We start from the raw sequence: 20215 nt of genomic DNA on the forward strand, positions 1-20215 counted from the left end.
AAATTGAGGGCACGGAATGCCCCCCCCCCCAAATAATCGTTATTAAAGTAATAACGACAAAACTAAGAATAAAAAGTAAACAACAATGATGATAATAAAGAAAAAATTTGCTATGGGCCAGAAAATACAATACTATACGGAATTCACCAACGCACATCACAAAATCAATAAATAACCATTATTCTCCTCTGGTCTCCCCCTTTACAATCCTTTTTTGTCACTTATTAATATATTTATAAACCTTAACAGCTGTCATTTTTACAATATTTTTCCAGGAATTCAAGTGTAAAACCCCGAAAAATAATTCTTAACCGAGAAAGCTAATGGAGCCCTGCAAGAATTTAAGCCCTGTCTTCAACAGCTAAGTTAGACACGCGTTACATACAATAATTTCTACTCTTTTAATATTTAATGCCACTCTTTACTTCCATTTTAAAAAATTATACTTTTTTAAATCTAATTTGAGTAGGTTTTTGATATCACCTGGCAATTCAAGTGTCTTGTCGGCTACCAGACCCTTGAAACCCCAGCTCTTTATACTCAATTTTGAATTTCGTATAACGATTCTTAGAACCTACGGACTTATTTGCGTTTACTTGCTTTTTACACGATAAATTGAAGCTTCCAGACAATGAGAGAATACGGTGAACGGTGAACGGTGAACGGTATCTTCCCATTCAAGATACCGTATCAAAACAAGAGGGGAGCTGCCACCTCCTCCGAACTCATATTAAACAATTAATAAAAATAGATATTCCCAATCGAAGGGTGATCAGGCAACCACGGATCCCGAGTTAAGCCTTTTTGCTTTCGTTATTTGAGAAGGTTAAAATTTTGAATGTAACTGACTATAACTGGACAAAAATAAACTATTATTATGTTTTTGCATGGATACAATTTTAATCACGACCAATTTTGAATGTAACTGACTATTATTGGACAAAAAAAAAACTACGTTTTATTTTTGGCACGGTTTTGTTTCTCTCCTTGTAGGAAAGCTGTATAAGGTAGAACTTTTTTACGGAAGAAAGGAAGGCCCGATCACCTACCCTCGTTGATACACTCCGAAAGGTCTGGAGGGGGTTAAATCCTCCTCTGCATTTTTATCTAAAAAGCCTTTTATGTGATATTTGAAAAATCTGGGCCAAAAAAATACACCTTTCCTGGCTTTATGTACACCCTTTCCCCATTAAAAAGATTAATTAGCCCCCCCCCCCTCCCTGACACCTAGGTTATGATGTATAGTCATTAGGCCTAATGTTGCTGAATAAACAGTCTGTGATAGCCGTTCATTTAGCTTAGGCTACATATATTTTGGGAAAAATACACAACCGCATGACAACATTTCCTCCGAAACTGGGATATTGCAAAATTTGCTTTTCAAAGTTCTAAGTTCTAAACGGATTGGCTATGCCAGAACTGTCAAACGATAAGATTTTGGGCAATATTTAGACTAAAATTGTTGTTTAGCGGCACAAAATATTAAAATATATCACATATCGGCATACAGTCAATGTTACTCTGGCGTTATATTTGAATTCTAATCATTGAATTTCAAATTACCTCTTTCTTCGAGAGCTTCCCCTTTCGAGATGATAAGTAGGCTTTTTCTAGGGTTGGATTATTAACTAAACTACTTCTTTTAATTTGTGGCTTCAATCCATAGGCAACAGCAATAGGACAGAATATAAACCTAAAATAGAAAGATAATTCAAGTGAAAAATAGAACTGACATTATTCTCCATTAAGAGAAAGAAAAGGGAGAGAGAGAGAGAGAGAGAGAGAGAGAGAGAGAGAGAGAGAGAGAGAGAGAGAGAGAGAGAGAGAGAGAGAGAGAGAGAGAGAGAGAGAGAGAGAGAGAGAGGGAGAGAGGGAGAGAGGGATTTTTCCATCTCCCTCTCTCATTTAAAAAAAATACCCTTTTTGGGAGCAGTTTCTTATAAAATGCCACTTATTACTTGTCATTGAAAAGGGTCTTTTGGGTAGTTTTATTGAAAAAAACAACAATAAGTCCCCCCCCCAGACATTAAAAAATTCATCCTCCTTCTATATTTTCATGAATTGAAATTAACCTACTTTGGCAGTTGCTATCAGAGTAGCAAGTTCCCATAATTTCCTGACTCTAGGTCATCCTTGGGTAACTCTTCAGAGACAGACTAGAGATGAATATTTTATTTTAATGCCAATGTTGAGTTGGCGCGTTTTCTTGTATATGTTATTGTAAAATTGTATTCTGTAGTTTGTCCTTTTTTTATTATTTTATTATACTCTGCCACCCATTGTATTTTGTACAGTTTTGGCTGGTAATAGATCTATCTTATCATATTATATTATTATGGGTGAGGTTTAAGAAGGGAGCTTTTTATCATAGAATCCAGGTTATTCTGGCACAAAGTTTGCCAAACTTTCCTCCAAAACACATTATACCTATTCTAAAAACAACAATCATGATGTTTATACTCAAAAACAACGCAATAAAAGAGATTGAGTGTCAAACACTCAAACTCTAAGAAAGGTCAGTGTCCTAAGAAAGAAATCCAAAAATCTGAGCTTATCAATCTAAAAAGAATATTAATATTGGAAAACAGGTATTATCACAAAGAAAACGACAAGATGACAAGCATACAAGCACTAGAAAGGGCTAGTGTCCTAGGAAAAAACTCCCAATGTCCTAGGGAAATCATGATGTTTACGCTAAAACACAACGCAAGAAAAGAGCTTGGTTCTAATCTAGCAAAGCGTTACATTTCACAGCGGAAGCTCTACATTTTACCGTCGTAAGTGTGGTGTAGATCCCATCTGGATTTAAATGTTCAGCGCGTAAATGTGAAAGATGCAATGTGAAAGAAAAAAATATTATCCGAATTTTTCGGAAGTACAGCTTAAACACTTTAAAATGAGGCCAAATACACTTTAACCTACACTCAAACCCTGCTCTAGATGTCTGACATAAAATTTATGGCGATCGTTTTCTCACAATATCGATATCGAGGATCGATATCGAACTTCACAATATCACAATATCCAGATATCGAAGATCTTCGAAAAAAACGTGATTCACGAGGAATAACATTTGCTAATACTACTACTACTAACAACTCGTAGCAGCATCAAGCTGTGTGAGGCCAACACAGCTACACACGCTCCTTCATGCCGATCTATGTACAGCTTAAACACTTTAAAATGAGGCCAAATACACTTTGACCTATACTAAAAACCCTGCTCTAGATATCTGGCAAAAATTTATGGCGATTCTTTTTTCACAATATCGATATCAAGGATCGATCCCCGCAATATCGCAATATCGAGATATCGAGGATCTTCGAAAAAACGTGATTCATAAGGAATAACATTTGCTAATACTATTGCAACTAGCAACACATAGCAGCACCAAGCTGTATGAGGCCAACAAAGCTGCACACGCTCCTCCTTCATGCCAATCTATGTGAAGCCTCCCTCTTGACACCCTCCCAATAATTTCCCATTTCCCTTAAATTTTCCTTAAGACACCCTTCCACCCTATTCGGAAACGACCCACTTTTTTGTTTGGCCCTGGACTGTTGGCTGACAAGGACTATCATTGGTAAATGGGTGTATGTTCCAAGTAGTCAAAATAGCATAGATACAATGTCTAAAGAAGAGAATTGGGTTTTAAGTTTTATTTTTTAGGCTAAGTTGAGAAGGTGTAAGACTATATCAAAGGTACTATTTGTTTCCAGATTTTAAAAGGGCATATATTATTGAAAATTATTGAAACATTTTATCCAGCATGGAAACAGTAAGCCCAAATATGAACTCTTATAGAGAAAAACCAGAAAGATTTAAAACACTCTTTTCTTTAAAAATGAAAAATTAATTTTGAAAAACTTTTTCCCACGAAAAAAGTTTCAAAGAAAAGTAAAGACAACGTTAAAATAAAATATGAGCAGAAATGAAGTCAAATAATTTTCAAAAAAAACTATCTTAAATCCCCTTTAAAAAATAAATGAAATCCGAAATGAACAGACAATACATAACCGAGTCAAACTCAAAACGAGGAGATATTAAGAGGATTAGGACTAAACGCCAACCATTCTTTCTATAAACCAGAACGTAATTTATACTTCACTGAAAACAAAAGACATTTTAAATACGTTCACTTTTTTTAGTTTAATAAAACCCATTTTTTTGTTTCCTTTTTGATTTTATGGGAAACAGAAAAATACATAGCTAAAAAAAAGATTGTTTTCATTAAATTGCGAATAATGTTCTTGAGTGCAAAATGTGTAAATGCAAAGTAAAGTGAATTGCAGTAAAGTACTCTATGTTATTAGTGCTAATTCAGTAAGGTGCAAATTTTTCTCAAATTTTATTGTAGTTATACCCTTAGAAAATTGTTTGACTTTATTTCTGCTCCTCTTTGGTTTATTATAGCTCTTTATTTTTCTTTATAATATTTCTTTTGTGGAAAAAGCTTTTTCTTTAAATAAATACAAATAAAAGGGGCACTTGGTACATATTCATCCATATAATCACAAAATGGAAAATTCTTCGAATAAAACTTCCAGGGGACTACATAATAAGGAAATTTGTACCTAACGGAGTTTACAGACCTTTTATTAACTTTAAATTGATAATACCGTGAGTAATATTTCTGTTTGTGTAGAAAGAGTGAGTCTTCACAGTATATTGAAAGTCCTGTTCATGAGATAGAAAAGCAAATTTATAAAAAAAATTGTTCAATACAGTGCAATAATATATATATATATATATATGTATATATATATATATATATATATATATATATATATATATATATATATATATATATATATATATATATATATATATATATATAATATATATATATATATATATATATATATATATATATATATACATATATGTATAAAATATTCAGTCTGTTTTATGACTTACTTTCAACTTTCTGACATATTGCCGTTTAATTTTTTCTTTTTTTTGACAAATGAATGGCTTTGCCTTTCTGATTTAGTTGTTTTTGACATTGTTTAACCAGTTTTTTAGCTGTTGTGCTATTTTTATGATGTGTGTTTATTTTTATGGTTTTGTGACTCTGGAATGCGAATTCCGGAATGCGTCCCTCGGGGCTTGTGATAGTTATTTTTTGAAATTAAATATCTTATCTAAGAACATTAATCCCTCACATAGTTGAAATTTTAAATTAATACCCCCCCCCCCCCCTTTTTTTTCTCACTCCACTCTTATCTTGTAGTTTGAGCGTTTATTTTGCAATTGCAAACTTTGTAATTCTTGCTAGCTACATTTTTGTTTAAATTTGTTTTCCCTGTTTTAACTTTACGAGTTTTTATCGTTTGACTTTTTATTGATTGCAATTTATGATGTTGTACTGACGCTGAAGTGCGAATTCGGCCCTTTTGGGCTTGTGATAGTCGCTTTGTTGAAATAAATATTATATTATAATAAATAAACCTGAATTAAAAAACTGTTTGTTTAGCCCGGGCTACATACACTGATTCAGATTGTGAGATTAAATAAAAAAAAAATAAACAGTTTTTTCAACTGAAAGTAAGGAGCAACATTAAAACTAACAGAAATTAAAACGAACAGAAATTAATACTTATATGAGGGAGGTCGCCCCGTCGCCAATACCTCGCTCTTTACACTAAAGTTCAAATTTCGTTACAATTCTTTAAAAATGACTCCTGAATCACGAGGCCATTTAATTAGAACAAAAAGCTCTTTAGAAGTACTAAAAAAAACTTTAACATAAAGAGCGAGGTAATGACGAGTGGGCAACCCCCTCATATACATAATAATTTCTGCCCATTTTCAATGTTGGTCCTTACTTTCAGGCGAAAAAACTTGCAAAGTTCATAACTTGCAGCCCTCTCCCTGGGGACTGTGGGGGAGGGGTTAAGTCAGCCTCAAAGACATAGTTACAAGATTTTTTGATTACGCCGAACAAAATGGCTATCTATAAATTTTGATCGGGTGACTCTGGGAAAAAAATGAGCGTAGTAGGGGGGCTAGCTGCCCTTCAATATTTTTGGTTATTTAAAAAGGGCACTAGAACTTTTGATTTCCGATCAAATGAGCCCTCTCCCGATCTTCTACGATCATTGGTTCGATATTATCACCCCTGAGGAAAAAAAAAGCAAAATAAATAAAAACGCATCCAGGATCGTCCTTCTGGCAATAATTACAGAACTCCACATTTTGTCCATAGGAGTTTGAAACCACTATAGTAGGGTTCTCTGGTATGCTGAATCTGATGGTGTGATTTTCATTAGGAATTTGATGTTTTGGAATATCCCCCCCCCCCTTCAAAATAATGGTAAATTTTCCCAGGCTTATTACTTCTGATGGGTACCATTAAATTTGACGAATTTTACATATTTTTAATAAGCATCTAAATTTGATCCTTTTGATGTATCTACTGCTAAAAAGACTCTGTTTCTTAGAAATTTGGTTACTAAAGAGCTGAATCACTCCTTACTTACCTTTCGTTACCATGGCCTGTTTGAATACACATTTTGTCAAAAATCGGAAAGCCCAACTCGTCAATATACAAGGTAAAACCCAAGGGCAATGGTAAGATGTTTTTATTAACTCGGAAAGATTTTAATCTAATAGATAATAATAATAATAATAGATAATAAAGAAAAAAGGTAATACCTTTCAACAATAATCCTAATGAATATTAAGACAATTGAAAACAAAATTGGCAAATAGATGTCACTGGTAGTTCCATATCTAGCAGCTTCAGTTGATTTAAGATCATCCCAGGTTACATTGGGTGGCAGCCATATGACAGGTGTCCAAAATCTTTCAGAGAACCCCCAGAATACGTCTTGAATAGCTTGAGCCATTGATATGTGACTAGAGTAAATGGACCAACATTAAGCAAAGTACTATTCTTGCGTGACTAAAAAATAAAAATACGAATTCATTTTGCACTGTGCTATAATTAGATAAGCAAGACATTTCTTACCTTCATACCCCGAAGTAAAAGTAGGTGGAGCTGTAGTAATATGGCTGAACATATTAAATGGAAGAAAAAGCTACATATTGAAAATATTATAACGCAACTTAAAACTGCATCTTTTTTAGACGGAAACAACAACAGAATAAGAAAAATTACGGAATGGCCACATTATAGTAAAAGGTTACAATTTTTTACTTCCTAAGCTTCACATGTTCCAAAGATCTATACTTGGACAGGGAGGGGGTATGGAACAAGTGTTTAAGTCATAGTGTGGCTGATGCTGCGAAGCGTATAAAGAAAAAAAAGATGGATCTCACAAATCTATATTTACTTGCTTTTCCTGTCCAGTAAACACGTTAACTGGGCGAACTAGCAAAATACAATAGATGGTAAAATTAAGCCAAACTGAGTGTTAGGCAATTTTTATTGCATAAACGGAATGGCCATATTACAGTAAAAGTTTATTATTTCTTAAGTTTTAAGCTTCACATGTTCCAAAGGTCTATACTTGGACGGGGAGGGGGTATGGAACAAGTGTTTAAGTCATAGTGTGCCTGACGCTGCGAAGCGTGTAAAGAAAAAAAAAAGGTGGATCTCACAAATCTATATTTACTTGCTTTTCCTGTCCAGTAAAGAACGTTAACTGAACGAACTAGCAAAATACAGTAGATGGTAAAATTAAGCCAAACTGAGTGTTAGGCAATTTTTATTGCACAAAAAATAATACATATAACATAAAAAATTATTTAGTCATAATCATAAATTTTTTATGCTTGGAAATGTTGAAGGAGGAAGCAAATTTAATCTTGGGACAGATTTAATTCTGTCTCACCGGAAAGTTGGGCTTTAACTAGGTGTGGAGGGGGTAATAACTACTCCTTCATCATACCAATTTAGCTCTCTGATTAGGTATGGGCGATTCTTCTTTCTCTATCTTCCCCATGCGTTCAGGAATGTTAAATTTGTTAGCCATTTCTTCATTTATGACTTTCTTATTGATGATTGCGAACTAGTTTAGCAAAGTAGTTTTTTAAAGTAAAATAACACAAAATGTAGCAGCCACTTATATTTTACTTAAACAATAGAATTAATTCTAATACTTTCTGGAATTGCTAGTACAGCCCAACCTAACATAACGTAATTGAGGTAGCATTTGGGCAATTGAAAACAATTTCTGATAAGTCAAGGACAAAAATTTTGCTAAAAAAACACGAGAGGGCGGGGAGACGTCAGAGGCAGTTAAAGGGGGTGGGGGGAGAGGGCACTTTCCTTGGGCACAGAGGTATTAGGGACGCTAAGTATCAAATAAATAATCTGACGGTTATAATTATTTTGTGATTTTTGATTTTACCATTAAAATACAGTACAGAGCACAGATGGCAGTAAGTATAAGCAAATTGAATCCAAAATTATCATTCTTCCCATAGGAGAAAATTTATTTTCAAGGAATCACCATACCCTGAAAATGAAAGTAAATAGACCAAATTTAATTGATCTAATGTTTTTTGTGATATTTACCTTCAAATTTTGTTAATAAATGAAAACTTTGTTCCTAGATGAAAATTTTATTAACATTTGGCCTGGAAATTTTTGGGAGACAGAGAGGGGGGAAACTTATCAAGACTTTGCTCTGGGCGCAAGAAAGGCCACTGGGATACGTAGCAGTAAAAGGACAAGAAAACACCTTAATCCCAGCTCTTGAAGCAGTCTTTTTAGATTAGTGTTTTGCTCAGCATGATGTTCCATATCAATTTTTTAAGCGCCCTTTAGCTGGGCAATGGTAAACGTCGCTGATTTAAGAATTCAAATTCAAGTTTACTAAATATGCATATACCTAACACCAAATAAAGGGAACATGACAAAGAAAAGGTTCTAAGAGTATGAAACTACTATTCAAGGAAAATGGAGAACTTCACAAATTGCATCTTCAATAGGTTTTTTTATGAGGAGATAGGGGGTTACAAAATACTAGCACCCCACACAGTAGAGTACCATGCAACTTCCTTAAAAAAGTTGAAAGTTCTAAAAAAACTGATAAAATTAATCTACAGTGCTATAAGATTAAAGCAGAAATTACTCTGTAAGTGATTACTAACAGGAATACTTTTGTTTTCAGAAATTATTTTAAGTCAAAATCAAGAGCACATGAATTAGGGACTAGGTTAGCCCTGAAAAATCTTGGCAAATCAAATCAGCTGGTTGACTCTAAGCTGGTAGGCCTGAATTCTACTTTATTTATCCTGCCTTAAACAAGATAATAAATAAAAATTCAATGACCATAGAGGACCTAGTATCCCTACTAATAAGAAATTGTTTAGGGATCTTATTTGAATTGAGACAACATGCGTTAAATAGAAATCCAAAGTTGGTCGAAAAATCACAAACGATGTTTAGCACCTGAAAAGAGTGCAGTAGATATTCTTACAAAAAAAAAAGAGGAAATAGGAAGCTCCTTTGGCTCTAAACAAAATATATGATTATCCTGCGTCCCTCAAAAAAAACTAGTGAAGTACCTAGGCATCACAACTGATTAAACTAGAAGGAGCTTAGAAATTTTTTTGCTCATAAGGCAAAAAAAAATTTTTTTTGAGCCCCAGAGCCTTCAAAAGAAAAGTGTTTTGAGCCTTCACTAAATCCGGATTTAGAAAGTAATAAAAGATAAATCTTTGATCTTAAATTGAGGGAAAAATTCCCAGGAATTTTACCAAGTGGTAAAATTTTAGTTTAGGAAGTTTTTGCTATCTTGGAAGGTAGTTGAGTTAAGTGAATGAAACTTTTAGAAATGGATCCGGGACCCCAAATACATCCTGAGAGGATCAGTAACTATGTCTGCCTGAAATTTTTGTTTAGTCCCAAAGCCTTCAAAAGATAGGCGTTTTGAGCCCTCACTAAATCCTAATTTAGAAAGTTTTAAAGATATGTAAATCTTATTTCTTAAATTTAGAAAAATATTCCCATGAATTTTACCAAATGGTAAAGTTTTAGTTTAGGAAATTCTTGCTATCCTGGAAAGTGGCTGAGTTAGGTGAATGAAACTTGTAGAAATTAATCCAAGACCTCAAACACATCCTGAGGGCGTCAGTTACTATATCTACCCTTTTCTTGGTTCTATGGCTTAGAAGACTGCATACATGACAGGTCCTACACCTATCTAATCCTGACTAAAAAACGTACTTTAATCTTAGGCTTTTAATCTCTTTTTCAGTGGATATAGGTTTTAAAAGTACAATTATGGTTGTTTCATTGAAATTTTAAGATTATCACGGGCTTTTTGTACCAGTATACAATTAGGTCTGTTTGATAAGGAAAAAAGTTAAGAAAATAACTTTTGCTTCATTCCATGCAGAAAAAAAACGTACTAACGTACTCTAAAAAACGTACTTTAATCTTAGGCTTTTAATCTCTTGGTTGTTTCATTAAAATTTTAAGATTATCACGGGCTTTTTGTACCAGTATTCAATTAGGTCTGTTTGATAAGGCAAAAAGTTAAGAAAATAACTTTTGCTTCATTGCATGCAGAAAAAATTTAGTTGATCATCCCTTAAAGCTCTTCAGTCTCTGACCTGTTAAGACATATTAAGACCTTTCAATTAAGTAAGGCTTAAACCTGTGTTGCAATACTAAATGACCAAATCAAAACAATTTTGTCCTGAATGCAGATTACGGGTTACTTCAAAACGCAGTCAAATGTGTTAATTGCAGTTCTTGGTTCCATGCAGGGACTGAAAAGTGTGCTAGGATAGATATCACTAGCTGGAATAACTCCTAGATGTGCCTAGATTGCTCTACTAAGTCTAAGGTAAATTGTACTTCTTCTCCAGTGCTTCTCGGACACCCCGTACCCCTGTTGAAAGAAGAAGGATTCTTAGCATTCTAAGTGATTTCAGCTGCCCTAAACATTTTCCAGACACTCCGCTCAGCCAGTTTCCTCTATTGACTGAAGAACAAACCGTTTCTAACAAGGCTGACACTAGTTTGTGTGATCCTACAATTTCCCTTGTACCTCCCCAGCGCCGAGGCTGTTCTGAAGGGAAAACAAATGCATCTTGTCAAACAATTGACTGTAGCATTGATAAATCAGTTCAAACGGACACTGTCCCTACACCCCCCCATCTTAGAACCAGATATTACCAAAATCTTGGTTTTAAAAGAAAAGTTAACGGATGCATTAACTTTCATCTCCAATTTTTTGACAATTCACCAAAGCGATCTAGCAAATCAACCTGCATATAATCCCAATTTGAATGAGGTTAGTAACACTTTCATCTCTGACCATAAAAAAAGTGCAGTGTCCATAAGCCAAATGAATATTGATGAAGGACTTAGAGGATTAAATTCAGTGATACCTGTCACAACAAGTGACACAAATCCGGAAATTTTCATTGACCTCAATCCACCCTAATTATAATGGTAACCTTGATTACCACATTACAGATGCCCAAAAACGTGTGGACTTGACTAAAGCCTGCATAATAAGACTGTCTCTTCTGATAATAAACTAAAATGTGCTAATATAATCTTGGCAGGTTTTTGCCAATTAGGAGACAGTTGTGTATTTGAACACGTTTTTTCTTCAACCAAGCTCCAACCAAAAAGTGTTTTCAAAAATAGAGTTAAGGCAAATTACACTAAAAAAAAATGAGCTCAGTGATTTTCAACCAAGTGGATCAACCAAGTTCCAACAAAGAAAATGTGATATGCAAACATTTTAATCATAATCGTTGTAAATTTATTAAGCAGTTCAAGTTTTTACATATATGTCATAATTTTATTTCAGGTTGTTGTGGTTCCGTTAAGTGCAGTTTTGACCATGTGAAGCTTTGTCCAGTTTTAGCTTGTAATAAAAAATATTGTAGTTTTGCCCATGCACCAAAAGCAGGGGCCCTGTTCCTGTGTCCCTGTCCAAAGATAAAAGTTGTAAGAGCCACTCATCTCCCTTCCGCCATCCTTTTTTAGTGCACCACACTCAAGCAGAAATTTCTCATCAAAGTTCATCAGGCACAGCTCAAAAATTGACAAACCCTTCCCAATCCCGAACTTTCCTCCCTTATCCTTTGTTACCTCCTCCCCCTCCCCGCATACAGAAGTCCTATTTCTTCCCCCCTCACAGTATGCTACCCTATACCCTCTCTACTCTGCCACAAACCAGCAATTTCTTGACGGACATGAATCACTATTCCCAACCAGCCCCCCTTTCCCAGCACCTTACAACCCCCCCCCCCCCAGCCCATTCGTTTTATCCCTTGTGCCTACCCTGTCAACGTGACTCAGGTCTGAAACTTTTTGTATTCAATAATTGTCTAGTAATGAATCCTAATTTTTCTCCTTGTGCTTCATCCATATCATTGCCCATCCCCCACCCCCAAATCAAATCCTTCTCTTACTCTAATAATTCATCTATCAATGTTGACTCTAATAGTCATCCCATAAAAGTCAAATGTGCTCCCTCGGTCCCTTGTTCTGACTACATTAATCTGGCCCCCGCTAAGAATCCCACCACACCCCTGTACCCATTTGTAATTTAAATAAAGTTAAGTGTAAAAATGGTACGTTTGCAGGTCGTTTTAAAATTTCCCACACTTTTCTTAAGCAATGGTGAAAGTCTTAATTTTGAAAAACATAATGAATTAGACTCCTTTTCTAAAATATATAGATCAGACATAATTGCTATTACTGAAGTACATGCTCAAAATACACACATGTTAAAAATGAATAATTTCTCCCAGTTTATTAAACTCAGACCCAAAACCTACCCTCAGGGTAAGAAAGGGGGCGGAATTCTTTTCTTTGTCCATAATGGTTTTTATCCTTCAGAGATACTAGTTCCTTGTCTTACTCCCTTTGATGAAATTTTGTGGGTTTGTGTTCGACCTAAGGTCTTACCACGTCCTTTCAATTTGATTATCCTGTGTTGTTTTTACTACTCTCCTGGGCAGAGAGTGGCTGAAAAAATTAATTTTATTGAAAAATTGCATGGCAGTGCTGACTATTTACTATCTAAATACCCAAATGCTAGAATTTTCTCTTAGGTGATGCAAATGAATTAAAACTTGAGTCTACATGTAATACTTTTAGTCTAAAACAAATTTAAAAGTCCTTACTACCAAAGGCAATTCTACTCTTGATTTAATATGCACCAATATGTCAAATTTCTACAGAGCTGTCACCATTCTTCCCCCTCTTGGAGGTAGTTACCAGTTTAGCCTACTCCTATCTCCACTAGCTACAGTTAAACATTCCTTTACTATTACTTAAACCATCTTTAGACCTCTAATTGACTCTAATTACTCCTATCTCCATTAGCTACAGTTAAACATTCCTTTACTGTTACTCAAACCATCTTTAGACCTCTAATTGATTCAGGACTCTACAATTTTGGCTCTTGGATCACTAGTGAAAATTGGTCCCCTGTGTACCAAACAAATGATGTCAACTTTAAGGCTTTGTCCCTCCAAAATTTTTTGAGGAGTAGCCTAATTATGAAGCCCATTTTCCAGTGAAAAAAATTAAAATATGCTCCACCAATAAACCTTACATTACTGCAACTTTTAAAAAACTAATAGGCTAAGGGAAAAAATCAATTTGTTCAAGCAAGGACATATCACACAGGCTAATGATCTGAGAAAGTTCCTGAAGAGAAAATTGAGAAAGGCAGCTTCTGAGTATTACAATAGTAAGGTTAAGGATCTGTATTCTAACAAGCCCAGACAATGGTACAGGAAAATTAAAGAGATTCGTGGAAAAAACCCTGTTGAAGTTAATTTTCATCTTCCTGAGCCACCTTACAAGATAGCCAACGATTTGAACCTGCATCTTGCATCCATAGTACAAAGTATCCCCCCTTTTATTGGCTCAGGTCAAACTACTCCTCCCTCCACCTCTTTCCTCCAAATTTCTCCCTCTGATGTTATAAATAAAATCCAAAAGCTCAAAAATCAAGTACTTCCCCATTAGACATCCCAATTGACTTGACTAAAGCCTTTTCAGACGCAATTGCTGGACCTTTATCTGATATTTTTAACTAAATTGAAAAATCTGGTAAATTCCCAAGTTGCTGGAAACTAGGTTTTATAAAACCCATCCAGAAGAAATCTTCCAGTCTGACTATAACCAACATGCGTCCTATTACACCCACTCGTTTTTTCTAACTTTATGAAGGGTTCCTTTGTGACTGGCTTAAAATTAAAATTATACCATGCATTGACATCTGACAGTTTGGTAATTTAAGAAAAACCTCCACCACCCATTGCCTTGTAAACTTGATTCACACCATCCTAAGTGAACTAGAGAAATCAAATGTTTGGCTAAACCTGGTTTTAGTCAATTTCCAAAAAGCGTTTGACTTAGTTGACCACAATATCCTAATTTGTTTACTACATGATAACTTTGAAATTGACCCACTTTTAGTAAATATTGTTATATTGTTCCTTTCAAACAGATCACAAGTTGTAAAATATAAAAATACCTTCTCTAACCCCCTCCCTAGGTACTGTGGAATACCTCAAGGAACCTTATTGGGACCACTATTATTTCTTGTCATGATTAACAAAATTGGCAAGGAATGCCCCCAAAGATGGAAATATGTGGATGACTTATCAATCCTTGAAGTATGTCATAGGAATATTAAAAGTGACCCCATTGAAATCCTAACCCAATGTTTGGATGAATCTAAGAATCTAAATATGATAGTAAATCCCACTAAATCACATATAATGACAATCAAATTCTTGAAATCTACTCCTGCTTTTTGCAACCTGATCTCATGCAAAATACTAGTGAAACATGTTAAGCTTCTTGGTGTCACAATTTCTAATGATCTTAAGTGGGACACATATGTTTCCAACATTGTTAAACAAGCAAATGTTTCACTATCCATTTTTAAGCTGCTAAACAAATTTAATTGCCCTAAGATACATTCCCTCCATGTTTACTTATCCTTTATCAGGCCATTATTGGAATATGCATGTCTGGTCTGGCATTTGCAACTTTCAAATGAACTTAGTGACAAAATCAAGTCAGTCCAAAAGCGTTTGCTCAGGATCATTTACAAAGAAGGCAAAATTCTATACTCCTTAGAGCTGTATGCAGTACAACCTTAAAAGAAAGGAGGGAAAAAATTTGCCTGCTTTTTGCTAAATCAGTCTTTTCCAATCCCTATCCTGAGGACACTCCCTGATTTTCACAATCCCATTAGACTCCAACTCCCCCAGTCAGCCTCCTTAGCAATCCCAACTTACTCTCCAATCCATGCTGTTACAGAGAGGTTTTTTAAAAGTTTTATACCCTTTATTCTGGAACACCTTAATAATAAGTTGTGATTATGTACTTGCCAAATTCCCCTTTTCCTCTATTGCCATTTTTATTTTCTTGATTTACTGCAATGTTTTGTAATTTAATTGTTAAGTTTACTGATTTGCACTTTATCTTTGATTATTTTGCTTTTTTAATTTCTTTTTAATGTTAAATGTTTGACTTAATGTACTGTTTTGAATTTTTTTTTTCTTAGCTTTTACTGACATATAAAGCAAATTCAGCTCTATAGAGCTTGTGATAGTCTTTTGAAAATAAATATTATCTTATCCCTAATGTGCATATATATAGCTCAAATTGTTCCCATGCATTTCCAATATAATAATCTTTTGTTTCAACATAATAAAGGTAAACTGATACAACACTGATGAAATTAAGAAGCAGAAAAATGCAGAGGAAATATATAATATAGGCTATACATTTCCATTTGGTTGGGGGTAAAGCATAATGAAGGGCTTTTATGAATGACTAGCTATAATCTTTCTGTGTAACAATGGAGTTTTTGTCTGCATATTATTATTGAAGTAAGAATTATTTTCTTATCATGTTTCCTTCTTAACAGGCCAAATTATATACTGATACTGAATTTTCCCTAAATTTGAGAAGGTCTGCATTTAAAGATCCTGATGAGCAGGAATGGAATTGCCAATAGACTCACTTGGCCCAGGTCTAGGGGCACATAATGCCAGGGGGCATCATATACTATCACTGAGCCATTCCTGGGGGCCAAGCCCCTGGCACTCCTTGTAGGCGGGCACAAATTGTAAGCTCAAATAGATAACCCTGCGTGACTGCGAAAAGCCCCTAATCTAGAATTTTACTGTTACTATGTGGCATAGGCCTAATAGGCCTAGAGTTTTTATGATGAGATGGTGATTAGCTCTGCATAACTGCAAAAAGCCCTTAAACTAGATTTTTACCATTATTATGTGGTATAATTGAGTTTTTATGATGGGATGATGATTAGCCTAGCTGTCTGACCAGCTGCTGGGTATTTTAACCTTATCTAGGTCTATAGGCTAGTGCTTAGTCAGGAAGCACATTTTGTGCAAAGTGTTTTAACTTGCAAATTTACAGCTATGAAAGTCGTCTGAAATATATATAAGATGCTTTTTAAATAAAAATGAAACTGTGTTAGATAAAACTTAAGCAACAGGCTTATCCTGACTTTTGTTTGAGAGGAGACCCGTCTTTCCTTCTTCTTCTTCTACAACGGAGACTAATGAATCATCAATCCCTGTGTTCTTTTACTTGTCCGATTTCTTATCTGACTAATCCAAGCGTTTTATGAGACGCACATGACGTCATAGTTACTCGAATTACTGATTACTTCTCCGTGGTGTTGCACTTTCTAACCCCAAAAAAAAAAAGATTATTGAGGACAAGTGACGTCTAAAATATTTATTTTTTTAAATGAATAAACATGTGAAATCGTTAAGTCTAGAGAAAAGACAAGGAAACTTTAAATAGTGGAAATAATCTTAGCTTTTTAGTGACCTGTAAGTAATCTTATGCATATTCCTTAGGATCTAAAGGGATTTTGGTGTTCTAGGCATGTCTTGCATAGGCTAAGCTTCATAAGGAGTCAAGAAAAGTTTTTTGGTTATTAAAAAGGTTGGTTCTTAGGAAGGCAGCTACCACATTGGTGAGTTATAATATTACTATACAAACAGGCCTAGTTTCTAAATCATCCTATAATTTTTAGTTGAAAAAAATTTAGAATGATTAGGCCAACACCAATAGCTTTTTATATAGTCAATATTTATTGAGATTGCTATTTAAAATGAGTTTTTAAGGTAAAGTGTGTGTAAAATTTTACTTTAGCTACTTTTGTCTATCTTTGAAAGAGGTTAGGTTAGGAAAATGAAACTTTTAAGGGTGTGTCTACAGGCTAAAGTATGTCCCAGGAAGGTATTTTGAAGTACCTACTTCTACTTCATTTCCCTCTAAGGGGTCCTGAAATTTGTGGGTGCCTTGTTTTTTGTTATCAGTTTCTTTTTCTCTGGCCTTAGTTCTGAAAAGACAATTCCTGTTGATTGAGCAGAACTTTTAGCCATAACACTGGTTTTTTCTAATGTTAGAAATAATCTTTTATGTCACCTCATTATAGGTTAAATAGGCCTATATGGCTTATATTATTTACTCTCCATTAATTTTTGTTTTTTTATTTGATTTCATTGATGTCAGTTGCTTTCTGTTAGAAATACATTTATTTTTTTACTTCAAGCTTCTTTTTTTTTGAAAAAGTTTGAACTGTTTTTCTTTTTACATGTTGTTTAAAATGTAAAGGAATACCTGGCCCTTCATTTCATAGATTCAAATAAAAGTCTTTGAGGCATCTTATATCAAAATACATCTGACACATTTTAATGTTTTTTTTAGATGACATAAGTCACCATTAAAGTTTTGCATTTGCTTTGCTAAAAATTGTCTTAAAAAGTGCCAAGTTTAGAGGGTTATGTTAATATTTTTCTTGATGATCAGTATAATTGTTTTTAAAATTCCTTCTGTTTAAAGCATTTTAGAGAGATTTTAAGCCAACCATGGGTATATTGTTGTCACAAATAATTTTTCTCAAATGGGGTGGTGGAAAACAAATAGAACTTATTATTTCTGTTTTTTTATTTTTTCAAGACTAGAATATCACAAAACTAAGCATTTATATTGCTGATTGTATCTTAAGTAAATACAAGCCCTGACGGAGTTTTGTTGATACCTGTCTTAAAATTTATTTGTCTTAATAAAATACATATTGTTTGTGGGACAGCAGTGAAAAATGGGAGCAACTATGACTTGAGTTATTGTTTTTTTCAATATTTTCTTCTTCCAAATAATTATTGCTCTCTGATGACATTTATGTTCCTGTATTGTTACCAGTTGAATAATTTATTAAGCCAACCGACCTGCAACAAAACTACATAAGCAAACAGCAATCATAAGATAATAAGCAGCAAGCATAAGCATAAAAGCACTAAACACAACATCTCCTTTCTTTCACAATAATAATTGTGCTATAAAAGCACACACACACAAAAAAGAAACACTACCAATTTAAATGTCCATTATCTTCCTTGGCTTAACCACTATACCAGTTCTTGTTACCTAGGGTCGTGAATAATCCTCTCCGTTTCTGCTTTCACTGTTTGCTGCTGGAGGGGGTGTTGGAGTTCTTGGAACAGCCTTTTTTGAGAAGAGGATTGAGTCACAGGAGGGTGAAATTCTGCTGGAAGGTCCTCATCCCCTGTGAATCCTGAAGATTGTTGAGCACTGTTGCCTTCATCACTGGACTGTGGTTTCAAATGGGCCCGATTTCTGCAATAAAATCTACCATTTTTGGCTTGTATAAGGTAAGATCTTGGAGATACACATGACATCACTACACCTTTCATCCAACATGTAGCTTCCTTTGACAGCTTGACCCAAATGGGTTGGTTGTCTTTCAACTCTATTAGATCTTTAGAAGCCTTGTCATAGTTCTGCTTCTGCCTTTCTTGTCGACTAGTTCTTGCTTCAAGGAATTTTGTCTTTGGAACAGTATTTGGCTCCAGTTGCTTTCGAGTACATGGAAGGATGGATCTTAAACTTCTACTCATAAGAAGCTGGGCAGGTGATGCCTCACCATCTGCTGGAGTATTCCGATATTCTAAAAGACCAAGATAGGGGTCTGTATTGGACTCTATAGCTTTTAGCATGATCTTACTCGCTATATCCACGGCCTTCTCAGCATGGCCATTAGACTGCGGGAAATTCGGACTTGAAGTCAGATGCTGGATGTCCCATTTCTGCAAAAAGGACTGGAATTCATAAGATGTAAACTGTGGTCCATTGTCAGACCGAATTTTTTCTGGAATACCATATCTAGCAAAATGGGCCTTGAGCTTTTTTATTACTTCTGAAGAGGTTGCTGGTTTGACTCGGTCAATCTCTATGAAACGACTATAGTAGTCACTGGTTACTATATAGTCTCTTCCGTAGATCTTGCAAAGATCAATACCCAGGTATTCCCAAGGATACTGTGGGATTGGTGTCGATATCAGTGGTTCTTTCTGATTATTTCTGGAAAATTTCCCACAAGCTTTGCAGTTCCATATCAGATCTTTTATAGCTGAATTCATATTTGGCCAGTAGACGGAGCTTCTGGCTCTTTGCTTGCTTTTCTCCATCCCTAGGTGTGATACGTGCAATTGCTGCAGAATGTCCCTTCGTAATGCTCTTGGAATGAAAACTCTATTTCCTTTTAAAATGATGCCATCAACGCTGGACAACTCATCCCTAACATTCCAGTAAGGTTGCATGGTAGCAGAACACTGGTGTCGGTGGTTCGGCCATCCTTTTTGTATGATCGAGGTAAGTTCTATCATAATTGGGTCTCTCTTATTTTCTTCTAAGATGATCCCCATCCTCTTATCACTGACTGGGATACTTTTCATAACAGAGTGAACATGGAATTCAATCTCCAGGGAGCATTCTTCATCAAAGTGGGGTGGATGCGGTCTCGACAGTGTGTCTGCAACTGGTAAGTCCTTTCCTTTAACATATTGAACCGTAATATCGTATGGCTGTAGCTGAATCATCATTCTTTGAAGCCTGGGAGGGGCTTGGCTTAGTGGTTTTGACAATATAGCCTGAAGTGGCTTATGATCTGTATGTGCAATGATTCTCCTCCCATAGACAAATTGATGAAATTTTTTACAGCCATAGAGGATAGCATATAGCTCTTTTTCAATCTGAGAATAGTTTTGTTCTGTTGATGTGAGAGCCCTTGATCCAAAAGCAAAAATTTTTCCACCTACTCTCAACTCTGCCCTGAGACCATCCTTGGAAGCGTCGGTTTTCATCTCAACAGATTTTGCCTTAGTATCAAAGGTTGCGAGGTTATTACAGATCGAAGTTCTAATTCTACTCATTGCTGTTGCATGTTCATTGGTCCACTCAAAG

The 20215-nt window shown here is 35.0% G+C and overlaps 1 protein-coding gene across 6 annotated transcripts in view; it reads right to left on the reverse strand.

Moving 5' to 3' along the window:
• LOC136029896 (ceramide synthase 6-like) overlaps positions 1-20215 on the reverse strand; it is a 131570-nt gene that overhangs the window by 38805 nt on the left and 72550 nt on the right. For 3 of the 6 annotated variants that reach the window (XM_065708386.1, XM_065708387.1, XM_065708382.1), the window contains exon 3: positions 1564-1693. In XM_065708386.1, coding sequence (XP_065564458.1) covers positions 1564-1693 — 130 coding nt within the window. Of the gene's footprint in view, positions 1-1563; positions 1694-6657; positions 6908-16445; positions 16526-20215 lie in introns of those variants that run through there. The other 3 variants (XM_065708384.1, XM_065708383.1, XM_065708385.1) reach the window with 3 other exon arrangements.

This window comes from Artemia franciscana, chromosome 8 (genome assembly GCF_032884065.1).
Source record: "Artemia franciscana chromosome 8, ASM3288406v1, whole genome shotgun sequence".
Classification (NCBI taxonomy): domain Eukaryota; kingdom Metazoa; phylum Arthropoda; class Branchiopoda; order Anostraca; family Artemiidae; genus Artemia; species Artemia franciscana.